The sequence below is a fragment of the Symphodus melops genome (genome assembly GCF_947650265.1).
Source record: "Symphodus melops genome assembly, chromosome: 21".
Taxonomy (NCBI): Eukaryota; Metazoa; Chordata; class Actinopteri; order Labriformes; family Labridae; genus Symphodus; species Symphodus melops.
Window position 1 is genome coordinate 20,336,408 of NC_136711.1, and position 12,044 is coordinate 20,348,451.

A 12,044-nucleotide genomic window follows, 5' to 3' on the forward strand; every position below is an offset into this window, starting at 1 on the left:
ACAGCATGTTCTGAAATAGATTATTTTCATGTCAGTAAGAAAGAGAGATGGCTATGCTATCAATCAGTTCAATAATAAGAATACTTCCGCTCAAGTAAAAAGCAACATTAATTATGTTTAATTAAAACAGAAAGTCTGCCAGATGAGGCGGAGGGCGGCGGCAGGCGGAAACGGAAAGAGGTGACAGTGAAACATCTTGATTTACCCGGATGTAGAACCATTCTAAACGAGGTCAATTCAGCTATCAACAACGTGCACCCATGTGTTTAGTACAGCTTCATACATCAGGTTTGAGTCCTTTATTTTACTGCTGCTTTAATTCATCTCTTGTTGTTGTGATGTATTTGTTCGAGTTTGTGTCTGTGATTAAATGCTGCAAAAAGCTCTGTACCCTTTGATTAGATGTGTTTTTAAGAAGAAAGGCGGTTAGCTTCAGTAGCTACTGAAACTAAACTAAAGTTAAATTAGCACTGTTAAATGAATAAATACATGAATAAATCATTGGCCCCGAGTTAAAGTTACGTGGTCTCAGAGCTGACTGTTAACGTTAAACTAAAACTCTAAAAAAAAAAAAAGTTCAGTGTCCGAACTCCCTTTAAAAAAACTTATGTTTTAATATATTTGTTCATAATATAGACATAAAGATAAACTCAGAACAAGGTTTAAATGGTCATCTTTATAAATAAAGTCGTCTTTTTAAATCGGCAGGTCATCATCAATGTTACAGTTAAATATTACTCTGCAGGGTTTCTAAATCCAGAACCAACCATGCAACCATAGATCAGCTCAGATCCCGGATCCTCAGAGTCCTGGGGGTCTGCACAATGAAGAACAGTGACATGAACAGAGAATTCAGAAATAATCTGACAATTAAGAAAGTAATAAATAGTAAATACCTTGTTGTCAGACTGTTTGTTGTCGCCCCCTGCTGGGAGTTTACGGTACAGTTAGTGATCCAACAGATCCAGAGTTTTGCTAAGCTGCTTGAATTTGATCAATAAAGTATCTATCCATCTCTCTGTCAGATTAACAAACAGCCGTCATGACGTCGTTGGCTCACCAGCTGAAGAGGCTCGCGCTGCCTCAGAGCGACCCCAACCTGCTGACTCGCAAAGAGGTCGCCTCGCTGCTCTTTGACCCCAAAGATGCCGCGTCCATGGACAGAAGCACCTTCTACGCCCTCGGTGAGTCCGCCACATCGCAGCGTCTCGGACTTCTGTTTTTGTTGCCGTGGTAACAAACTGGTATTCCTCGTGTTATGTCAAAGTTTAACATTCTGTTACTGTGGTGACCCCGCCTCCTCGGTCCCCCCCCCCCCCCAAGGCTGCACGGGGCTGGAGGAGCTGCTTGGAATCGAACCAGCCTTTCTGGAGTTCCAGGACACCCTGTTCAGCCCGGCGTCGCTGACCCTGGAGCGCAGCGTGCAGTCCAAAGAGGTCAACGAGAAGCTGGACGCTGGAATCTCGCTCTTCCTCACCCGCCTCTCGCCGTACTTCCTCCTGAAACCGGCTCACAAGTGCATCGAGTGGCTCGTTCACCGGTGAGCTGATCGTATTCATTCAAAACCTAAAACATCCTCTCTCTCTCCTTCCCTCTCTCTCTCTCTCTCTCTCTCCCTCTCTCTCTCTCTCCCTCCCTCCCTCCCTCTCTCTCTCTCTCCCTCCCTCTCTCTCTCTCTCCCTCCCTCTCTCTCTCTCCCTCTCTCCCCTCTCTCTCCCTCTCTCTCTCTCTCTCTCTCTCTCTCCCTCCCTCCCTCCCTCTCTCTCCCTCCCTCTCTCTCTCTCTCTCCTCTCTCTCTCTCTCTCTCTCTCCCCCCCTCTCTCTCTCTCTCTCTCCCTCCCTCCCTCTCTCTCTCTCTCTCTCTCTCTCTCTCTCTCCCCTCTCTCTCTCTCTCTCTCCCTCCCCCCCTCTCTCTCTCTCTCCCTCCCCCCCTCTCTCTCTCTCTCCCTCTCTCCCTCTCTCCCTCTCTCCCTCTCTCTCTCTCTCTCCCTCTCTCCCTCCCTCCCTCCCTCTCTCTCCCTCCCTCCCTCTCTCTCTCTCTCCCTCTCTCCCTCTCTCTCTCTCTCAGACTGAGTATCAGATGTTTCTCTTGTGTCGTTACAGCTTCCACATCCAGCTGTATAACGTCGACAGCCTGCTGGCGTGCGTGCTGCCGTATCACGACACCAACGTGTTCGTCCGAGTCGTTCAGCTCCTCAAGATCAAAGACGCCACAAACCGCTGGAGCTGGCTGCACTGCCTGCAGGTCTGAACTCTGGGCACGCTTCACCACGAGCCGAGGCGCCACGCCGCTCGCCATACACTTCGATTTATTGATTTCTTTTTGTTTTACAGGATCAATGCATTTAAAAAGTTAATTTGTCACAAAATGTTTTTGTAAACATGAGCAGAGTCTCTGACTTCAGGAGCTGAGTGTGTAAAAACACTCTTAGATTATTGGTTGTTACAAACTGCCTGTAAACTCTGTGCTGTTGCTCGTTCAGAAACCCGGCGTGCCGTTGTCCAGAGGAGCTCTGATCACTCACTGCTACTCAGACCTGAGCTTCATGGACTTCATCTGCACCATGGTGACCAAGGCCATCCAGGTAGAGGAGGAAAGACATTAAGGGGTTAAGTTTAACCTCTTTTATATTGTTTTAAAAGTTGATGATGTGCGTCGTCTTCTTCTTCTTCTTCAGGCGTATTCGGGCCGCTCAGGAAGTTGCTCTCAGCTCAGAGTGATCTTCTCGTTCTACGCCTCCACCATCGTCCCCGCTCTGGACGCCGTGGGCAAAGTGTCAGACTCCATCATCTCCAAACTGCTGCCTTACGTTCAGAAGGTTAAAAAAAAAAACAACCTCGTCTCCTGTTGTTTGATTTTTTTTGTCTGTTTTAATTGAACTGATTGTTGTCGGCCCTGCAGGGTCTGAAGTCCGCTCTGAGCGACTACAGAGCGGCGACCTACATGATCGTGTGTCAGCTGGCGGTGAAGGTGGTGATGGAGGCGAGTCTGGTCGACACGCTCGCCGTGCACGTCAGCAGGTCTCTGCTCAGTGAGCCCGTGCTCGCTCAGGAGGGGCTGGGCTGCCTCGTGGTGCTGCTGCAGAACCAGAAGGAGGGCGCGGCAGGACCCAGGTAAACCTGCACCCACCTGCATCACCTGACTGTTTCTCTTTAGACACGCCCCCTTCCTCACCTGTTTCTCTTTAGACACGCCCCCTGTCTTTAGACACACCCCCTTCCTCACCTGTTTCTCTTTAGACACGCCCCTGTCTTTAGACACGCCCCCTTCCTCACTGTTTCTCTTTAGACACGCCCCCTTCCTCACCTGTTTCTCTTTAGACACGCCCCCTGTCTTTAGACACCCCCCTTCCTCACTGTTTCGCTTTAGACACGCCCCCTTCCTCACCTGTTTCTCTTTAGACACGCCCCCTTCCTCACTGTTTCTCTTTAGACACGCCCCCTTCCTCACTGTTTCTCTTTAGACACGCCCCCTGTCTTTAGACACCCCCCTTCCTCACTGTTTCTCTTTAGACACGCCCCCTTACTCGCCTGTTTCTCTTTAGACACGCCCCCTGTCTTTAGACACCCCCCTTCCTCACTGTTTCTCTTTAGACACGCCCCCTTACTCGCCTGTTTCTCTTTAGACACGCCCCCTGTCTTTAGACACGCCCCCTTCCCCTGCCTGTTTCTCTTTAGACACGCCCCTTCCTCAGCTGTTTCTCTTTAGACACGCCCCCTTCCGTGCCTGTTTCTCTTTAGACACGCCCCTTCCTCAGCTGTTTCTCTTTAGACACGCCCCCGTCCTCTCCTGTTTCTCTTTAGACACGCCCCTTCCTCAGCTGTTTCTCTTTAGACACGCCCCCTTCCCCTGCCTGTTTCTCTTTAGACACGCCCCTTCCTCAGCTGTTTCTCTTTAGACACGCCCCCTTCCCCCTGCCTGTTTCTCTTGAGACACGCCCCCTTCCTCACCTGTTCCTCTTCCTCCTCAGAGCGTTCAGCCGGCTCAGCTCCATGCCCGCGCTCGTCTCCACGCTGCAGGTCATGTCGGCGACTCATGATGTCACTCCTCTGCTGCGCTACCTGCTGCCTCACCTGGTTAAAGCGGTGTTCAGCTGCAGCTCAGGTCAGAACACGTTTGGACTTTGTCAGGGTTTGGGTTGTGTGTTCTTCCTGGAGTCTCACCTGTCCTTCTGTTTCCAGGTGAGACGGAGACGGACGAGCTCGCCGTGTTGGAGTCGCTCCTGCAGGTCGTCCCTCTGACCAAAGGCCTGGACCGGACTGTGGCTCGGTAATCTCACGTCCTCAGAGCTCCAGATTAAAACATCAACCTTTAATCTCACCTGCTGCGTGCAGTAAAAACCTCTCCTCACCTGTGAAGTGTTCTGATCGTCTGTTACTGCTCACAGTTTGAAGTGTTTCTCCTGCAGGTTGCTGATGGACGAGTACCTGAGTCAGACTGAACTCTCCTCTGAAAACCTGTCGACGCTCGACAAGCGTCTGCTTCCTCTGGTCCGACTGTTCGAGTCCCGGTCAGTCTGACATCACAAACTGTGGTCGTGAATGTTCTTTATAGAGTCCGTGGTCGCAGCTCTTAGCGTTGTGGTTGTTTCTCTCCGTCAGGTACTGTGGAGCGATGGACGGCGTCCTCTCCGGTTATGTGACCGACGTCAGCAGCAGCGAGCAGAAACGTCTCTTCCATCAGTTCCTCTCTTTGTCCATGAGCAGCGGAAAACACCAGGTACGCCCGTGTGGTCTTAAAAGGTTTCATCATGAAAGTGTCCGACTGGATCCATGACGGCAGAGAGAGAGACGCTGACTGTGTGTTTCTGTAGATCATGGGCGACTCTGACACGTCGCTGCTCCTCAGTCTGAAACACCCGCAGCCTTCAGTCAGAGTCTCAGCTGTGGAACACCTCATGAGCGTCCTCACCGCCGCACAGGTACGCAGCACACTTCCTGTTTTCATGTTTAAGACATTTCATCACCAGAGGAAGATTTTAAGGCTGCTGACTAAGATGACCTCTGGAGTTCTTCAAGGTTCTCATCAAGGCCTCAAAATGAAAATTTAACAACCCACAAACGCTGGTCTCGTCTCTGCAGGAACAGAGTTTGGACGAAACGTTCCTGAAGGACGCCGTCATGGATCGCCTGCAGGACGATGTGCCGCAGGTGGTCACCGCCGCTCTCAGAGTCCTGGAGGTCAGTGAGGTCACAGAAGGTCACATTCAGGAACAAGCTGGTTAATAACAAACCAGAACATTTCATGAATATCAGCAGCAGCGCCCCCTAAAGGCCACCCTGCAGGATGCTTGATAAGTTTATTTAAACGACTGTTGTTTCAGATGTTGTTCGACGTGATGGACCCTGAAGGCATCACGTCATGTTTACTGTCACTGCTGCACAGAGTGGACGTGTTGGAAGCTGAGAGCTGGTCAGTGAACGACACACAATGCTTATTTTAATTATACCAGTCGAGATGTGTTATGATAATGCAAATAATATACGATAATAAAGTCCTAATAAGGACCCCTAGTGGTTAAAATGGGTACTGCAGAATCTAAAGTTAGAAGGAGGACCGGCTGCTGCATCGTTGTCAGAGAAGCTTCAACATGTGTCGTCTCCTCCAGGCTGCCCGTGCTGACAGAGGCGGTGCGTTTACTGTCTGACCCCCGGCTGGGAAAGGGGGACTCTGAGTTGGTGCAGAGGGTGGGCTGGAGGCTGCTGCCCTTCCTGGTCATCGCCTCCTCGCAGCACCACCTGTCCTCCTGCGTCGCCCGGTCCTCCATCATCAGCCAACACCCGCTCACGCAGGGCTGGGCTGCAGGTGACTGTTTGACTCGGCATCATGTCTTTAATATGAAAAAGGTTTATTTGCTTCCATGTGAAGGATAGAGACAGTTAGCTTAGCTTAGCATAAACACTTGTAATGGAGGGAAGCTGCATGAAAAGAAACATATTTTTTGTCTTCTTAGATTTTAGACTTTTGTTGTCTTTAGAAATGTTTTTTTTTGAACCTGTGAATGTTTGCTCCGCCCCCGCAGAGCTGGACGAAGTGATGGCGAGGAGCTCGGATCCAGAATTTGTAGGTTTAGTGAATCAGCGTCTCGTCTCCACGATGACGAAGAATCTCTCCGACATGGAGCAGTTCAGCAAGCGGGACGCCGTGAGTTGTTTCAGCATCACTTCTTAAACTCCTCCGTCCGTTAGATTTCTTTAATGTAACTTTCTGCCTCTTTGTTTCCGTCCTCAGCTGGAGCAGCTGGCGCTGTCGGTGGAGCAGCAGCGAGGACCCGGGCTCAGGTCCAGGGCCTCCTTCCTGGTTCTGACCCAGACTCTGCTGCTCGGCCTCGGGGAGCTGAGCGGGACGCAGCACCTGCTCACCGCTCAGCGGGTCTACACGCTGCTGGAGCCGCGCCTGCTGGACGCCATCAGAGACACGGCAGCACAGGTCAGACGAGACGTTCAAGGACTTCAGGAAAAATATGAAAAAAACCGTGTTATTAAATTCAAGTTCTGATCCCTGATTAGAGAATATTCCAGAAAGCTTTTTGGATTAAAATGTTTTTGTTGACAGGAATCGACGGATCGTGCGGTCAGCACGCCCTCCTCCTTCTCTGAAGCCCTGAGCGTTTACCTGAGCAGGTGTGAGCGCCAGTCACGTGACCCGCCGCACACAGAGTTCAGCTTCGTCCTGATGTCACTGCTCGGATCCTTCATCTCCTCGCTCCGGTGTCACGACGCCTCGTTCACAGGTACCAAAAAGAAAAACCCTAACCTGACGTCACACGTTTACCTGGGCAGGCCAACAGGAAGCTGTTTTGTTTACTTCCTGTCAGGCGAGGTGTGGTGGAACCCGGAGAAAATGGACACCAACACCTGCTGTTACCTGGGGTTAATCTGCCGCCTGTACGCCGTCATCATCAGCGGCGCCGGGGAGGGGCCGACTGCCGGGAGCTTCAGAGACATGATGAGACTGTTCGTACAGGTGTGATGTCACTTCCTGTTCAAGATGTCTGACTTCAGAGAAGGAGATTAGCTTAGCATAGAGACTACAAACACAGAAAGAGCTAGCGTGGCTCCGCCCCCAAAAGTAACAGAGTCCGTCTCCTGCAGGTTCACCTGCCGGACCCGAAGATGCTCTTCAGGTTCCTGTGCGTGCTGTGGGGATACAGCGGTAACCACGGAGACCAGCTGGATGTGAAGGTGGGCGCCGTGCTGCAGACTCAGGCCCTGTACATGGGCGGAGCTCTGCTGAGCGTCCAACCAGCCGCCACGCTGGAGGAGCTGACCGCCGTCGACTCGCCAGGTGAGACGAACGAACATCTTTGTTTTTATTTATTTATTTTTTCTTGTCTTGATGATAACCTTGTTCTCTCTCGCTCGCCCCCTCTCTCTCTCTCTCAGTTGTCCCCTCCCTCCTCTGCTGTCTCTCCTCTCCGGTTCGGGATGTAAGGAGGGCGGCCCTCAGTGCTCTGCAGAGCCTATCAGCAGCCGGCTCTTCTCCCTTCCAGCCAATCACAGAGAAGCTCCTGAAGACGTCAGAGGAGATCATCGCAGACCCGTCGTACCTGAGCCAGGTGAGTCCTGACACCAAGTCAAACTACACAGCAGCCATGACAGGTGGAGCAGCAGGGAGAACTCCCATGATTCCCCGCCATCTTTTTTTAAATGTTTTGATTTGGAGCCCCCTGGTGGTGGAATTTACACACAGTGCGTTTAAATGATCTCATATTGAACATTCAGCGTCGTGCATGTAAACGAGTCTCTTTTCTTACCGTCTCCATGGTAACCACGTAGGCTCTGGGCACGCTCTATGACGACTCCCAGTCGGTGAAAAAGAGCTCCGAGCAGAAGAAGCTGCACGAGTCGCTGCAGCTGCTCCTGCAGAGCGTTCAGACGACCAGCTGCCCGTCGTACAGCGCCGCCGCCCTGCTGCACGCGCTCAGTCACGTCAACGCACAGGTGAGAGCGTGAACGCACCTGCATTTCTAACCCAGGAGGAGCGCTGTGTCTGACTCCGCCTCCTCCTCTCAGTCTGTCCTCGCCACCCTCCTCCCCGTCCTGGACCGCCTCCTGGATCAGCACGACATGGACGCCCCCCCCCACCTGCGTGGCGAGGCCCGGCTCATGCAGCTCGTTTTGGGGAAGTTTAACGAGGCGTCGGCCCCCCTCCTGTCTCGGGACCAGAACTGTCTGGACCTGTTCATCCGAGCGCTGAGGACGCCGACTCAGCAGCACGCTGGCGTCCCGAGCTGCCAAATCACCTCTCTGGAACAGGTCAGGATACTTTTAACCCGGGTCAGAAAAAGACTACTTAAGGGACAAACCCACGATGAAGACGAGTCAGGCTTCAAAGTAAACACGGGTTAAGTGTTTAACTTCCTCTCCACAGGTCACCAAGCCCTTCTTCTCGGCGCTCGGAGACCAGGCGGTGCAGCAGAAGATTCTGTCGGTGATGTTCGACCTGCTGGTGGAGAGTCAGAGCCCCCTGGTGGCCAGCACCGTCAGCAGCGTCTTTAAAGGGGTGAGAGCAAAAAAAAACCAAACATCAAATGAGACAGCATGAACCTTTAATCCAACAAAGAGGACGAGCTGCAGGCGTGGACAAACCTGTCCATGTCCGTCCTGCTTATTTCCGCTCAGACGCTCAGCGGCACCTTCTGAAGAGTTCTTCTCACATGATGAAGTTGGTCGTGTCCCGGCTTCCTTTAACTCTAGATCTTTGTCCCGATCAGATCACTGTGGACGCTCAGCTGGTCGCCAACGAGCTCGCTCCTCCTGAAAAGCCCAAAGTCAGCGTGACGGTGCAGCAGACCCGCCGGAGCCGGATGACTCAGAGGTACAGAGAGCGATCCTGCAGTCCTGCTCGTGCAGAACCAGAACCATCAGAACCTCTCGTTCAGTGTTTCTTCTTTCTGTTGTTGTTCAGGAAACCTGATGCAGGCGACGGCGGCGGTCCAGAGGGGGGCGCCGTGCCCTGGCAGAGAGTGACTCTGATCCTGGAGCTGCTGCAGCACAAGAAGAAGCTGAAGAGCGCTCAGACGCTGGTGCCTGTCCTCTTCACGCTGCTCGCCAGGTAACCTCAGAAACCTGCAGAGAGGACGAGAGCGCGAGGAGGGAGGAGCGATCCTTCAGACGAATATTTACTGTGTCATGAAGTGTCAGAGCTGATCACATGATCTGATCCTGCAGGAGTCTGGAGTCCAGTCCGGCTGATCACAGCAACATGGAGTACACCAAACAGCTGCTGCTCAGCTGTCTGCTCAACGTCTGCCACAAGCTGTCTCCAGCAGGGGGCGCTGTGGGGTCAGGTGGGTCTCTGTCTCCAGCAGGGGGCGCTGTGGGCTCAGGTGGGTCTCTGTCTCCAGCAGGGGGCGCTGTGGGGTCAGGTGGGTCTCTGTTTCCAGCAGGGGGCGCTGTGGGGTCAGGTGGGTCTCTGTTTCCAGCAGGGGGCGCTGTGGGGTCAGGTGGGTCTCTGTCTCCAGCAGGGGGCGCTGTGGGGTCAGGTGGGTCTCTGTCTCCAGCAGGGGGCGCTGTGGGGTCAGGGAGGGGGGGGTTCTCTGTTTCCAGCAGGGGGCGCTGTGGGGTCAGGTGGGTCTCTGTCTCCAGCAGGGGGCGCTGTGGGGTCAGGTGGGTCTCTGTCTCCAGCAAGGGGCGCTGTGGGCTCAGGTGGGTCTCTGTCTCCAGCAGGGGGCGCTGTGGGCTCAGGTGGGGGGGGTCTCTGTCTCCAGCACGGGGCGCTGGGGGTCAGGTGGGTCTCTGTCTCCAGCAAGGGGCGCTGTGGGCTCAGGTGGGTCTCTGTCTCCAGCAGGGGGCGCTGTGGGCTCAGGTGGGGGGGGTCTCTGTCTCCAGCACGGGGCGCTGGGGGTCAGGTGGGTCTCTGTCTCCAGCAGGGGGCGCTGTGGGGTCAGAGGGGGGGTCTCTGTCTCCAGTAGTGGGCGCTGTGGGGTCAGGGGGGGGGGTCTCTGTCTCCAGCAGGGGGCGCTGTGGGGTCGGGGGGGGGGTCTCTGTCTCCAGCAGGGGGCGCTGTGGGGTCGGGGGGGGTCTCTGTCTCCAGCAGGGGGCGCTGTGGGCTCAGGTGGGTCTCTGTCTCCAGCAGGGGGCGCTGTGGGGTCAGGTGGGTCTCTGTCTCCAGCAGGGGGCGCTGGGGGGTCAGGTGGGTCTCTGTCTCCAGCAGGGGGCGCTGTGGGCTCAGGTGGGTCTCTGTCTCCAGCAGGGGGCGCTGTGGGCTCAGGTGGGTCTCTGTCTCCAGCAGGGGGCGCTGTGGGTCAGAGGGGGGGTCTCTGCCTCCAGCAGGGGGGCGCTGTGGGAGATGCAGAGGGGTTTCTGACGGTGCCTTTTCTCTCTCTCTCTGCAGACGTCCTGGACGAGGAGAAGTTCAGCGTGGAGCTCGTGGTCCAGTGCATCAGAGCGTCCGACATGCCGCAGACGCATCACCACGCCCTCCTGCTGCTGGGAACCGCCGCCGCCATCTTCCCCGTGAGTGCTTCACCCCCCCCAACCTTTAAACACGTCAAACATTTAACCTGAAGACTTTAATCCATCGGTTTCTAATGAATCTGACCTCCTGCTCCTCCTGCAGGAGAAAGTCCTTCACAACATCATGCCGATCTTCACCTTCATGGGAGCGAACATCCTGCGTCTGGACGACTCGTACAGCTTCAGAGTCATCGATAAGACGGTCCAGATGGTGATCCCTGCTCTGATCCAGGTCAGACTGCAGGGGACTCCTCAGGAGGACTCCTCAGGAGGACTCCTCTCCTTCTGTTATCTCCTCTTTCTTTCTCTCCATTTTCACCTCTCTGCCTCCTCCCTGTACTTGGTTTTGTTTCCTCTCCTCCTCTCTCCTAATCTCCTCATCTCCTCTCTCCTCGTCTCCTCTCTCCTCATCTCCTCATCTCCTCATCTCCTCTCTCCTCATCTCCTCTCTCCTCATCTCCTATCTCCTCTCTCCTCTCCTCATCTCCTCTCTCCTCTCTCCTCATCTCCTCTCCTCATCTCCTCATCTCCTCTCTCCTCTCTCCTCATCTCCTCATCTCCTCTCTCCTCATCTCCTCATCTCCTCTCTCCTCATCTCCTCTCTCCTCATCTCCTCATCTCCTCTCTCCTCATCTCCTCTCTCCTCTCTCCTCATCTCCTCTCTCCTCATCTCCTCTCTCCTCATCTCCTCATCTCCTCTCTCCTCTCTCCTCATCTCCTCTCTCCTCCTCTCCTCTCTCCTCTCTCCTCCTCTCCTCTCTCCTCATCTCCTCCTCTCCTCTCTCCTCCTCTCCTCTCTCCTCATCTCCTCTCTCCTCTCTCCTCCTCTCCTCCTCTCCTCATCTCCTCCTCTCCTCTCTCCTCATCTCCTCTCTCCTCATCTCCTCATCTCCTCTCTCCTCATCTCCTCTCTCCTCATCTCCTCATCTCCTCTCTCCTCATCTCCTCATCTCCTCTCTCCTCTCTCCTCCTCTCCTCTCTCCTCATCTCCTCCTCTCCTCTCTCCTCCTCTCCTCTCTCCTCATCTCCTCCTCTCCTCTCTCCTCTCTCCTCCTCTCCTCTCTCCTCATCTCCTCCTCTCCTCTCTCCTCCTCTCCTCTCCTCTCTCCTCATCTCCTCCTCTGCTCTCTCCTCATCTCCTCATCTCCTCATCTCCTCCTCTCCTCTCTCCTCCTCTCCTCTCTCCTCTCTCCTCTCTCCTCCTCTCCTCTCTCCTCTCTCCTCATCTCCTCTCTCCTCTCTCCTCAGGCCCACCAGCTCTCTGACGGCAGCTCCTCCGCTCACGTGGTCTCCGTGGTGACGAGGATCATGCACGTGTTTGCCGACGCTCTTCCTCACGTGCCGGATCACCGGCGTGTCCCCATCCTCAGTCAGCTGCTGACCACGCTCGGCCCCGCCCACTTCCTGTGGATCCTGATGCTCCTCCTCTTTAAGCTGCACGCCACGCAGACGGCCGGCGGCTCCAGCGAGAAGGCAAGAGGACATGAACAGTTTCTGTTTTTAATGTTTCCTCTGTGATGAGTTTAGACTGCAGTACTCATTTTAAACACTAGGGGGCGTGGCTACAGACTGCTCCTTTGATG

The 12,044-nt window shown here is 54.2% G+C and overlaps 1 protein-coding gene across 1 annotated transcript in view; it reads left to right on the forward strand.

The window, feature by feature from the left end:
• The first annotated feature begins 195 nt into the window (after positions 1-195).
• Positions 196-12,044, forward strand: part of heatr1 (HEAT repeat containing 1) — a 17,929-nt gene continuing 6,080 nt past the window's right edge. The window contains 30 exon segments of the mRNA XM_079372388.1: positions 196-288; positions 1,026-1,184; positions 1,324-1,540; positions 2,104-2,245; positions 2,484-2,585; positions 2,679-2,819; positions 2,903-3,114; positions 3,972-4,171; positions 4,174-4,270; positions 4,410-4,511; positions 4,603-4,720; positions 4,815-4,922; positions 5,083-5,181; positions 5,325-5,413; positions 5,610-5,806; positions 6,024-6,145; positions 6,233-6,430; positions 6,557-6,734; positions 6,819-6,967; positions 7,096-7,288; positions 7,387-7,559; positions 7,780-7,944; positions 8,017-8,259; positions 8,375-8,506; positions 8,718-8,821; positions 8,912-9,058; positions 9,175-9,293; positions 10,340-10,461; positions 10,565-10,693; positions 11,710-11,934. Of these exon segments, the coding sequence (XP_079228514.1) occupies positions 1,043-1,184; positions 1,324-1,540; positions 2,104-2,245; positions 2,484-2,585; positions 2,679-2,819; positions 2,903-3,114; positions 3,972-4,171; positions 4,174-4,270; positions 4,410-4,511; positions 4,603-4,720; positions 4,815-4,922; positions 5,083-5,181; positions 5,325-5,413; positions 5,610-5,806; positions 6,024-6,145; positions 6,233-6,430; positions 6,557-6,734; positions 6,819-6,967; positions 7,096-7,288; positions 7,387-7,559; positions 7,780-7,944; positions 8,017-8,259; positions 8,375-8,506; positions 8,718-8,821; positions 8,912-9,058; positions 9,175-9,293; positions 10,340-10,461; positions 10,565-10,693; positions 11,710-11,934 (4,365 nt within the window). The 5' untranslated portion in view covers positions 196-288; positions 1,026-1,042.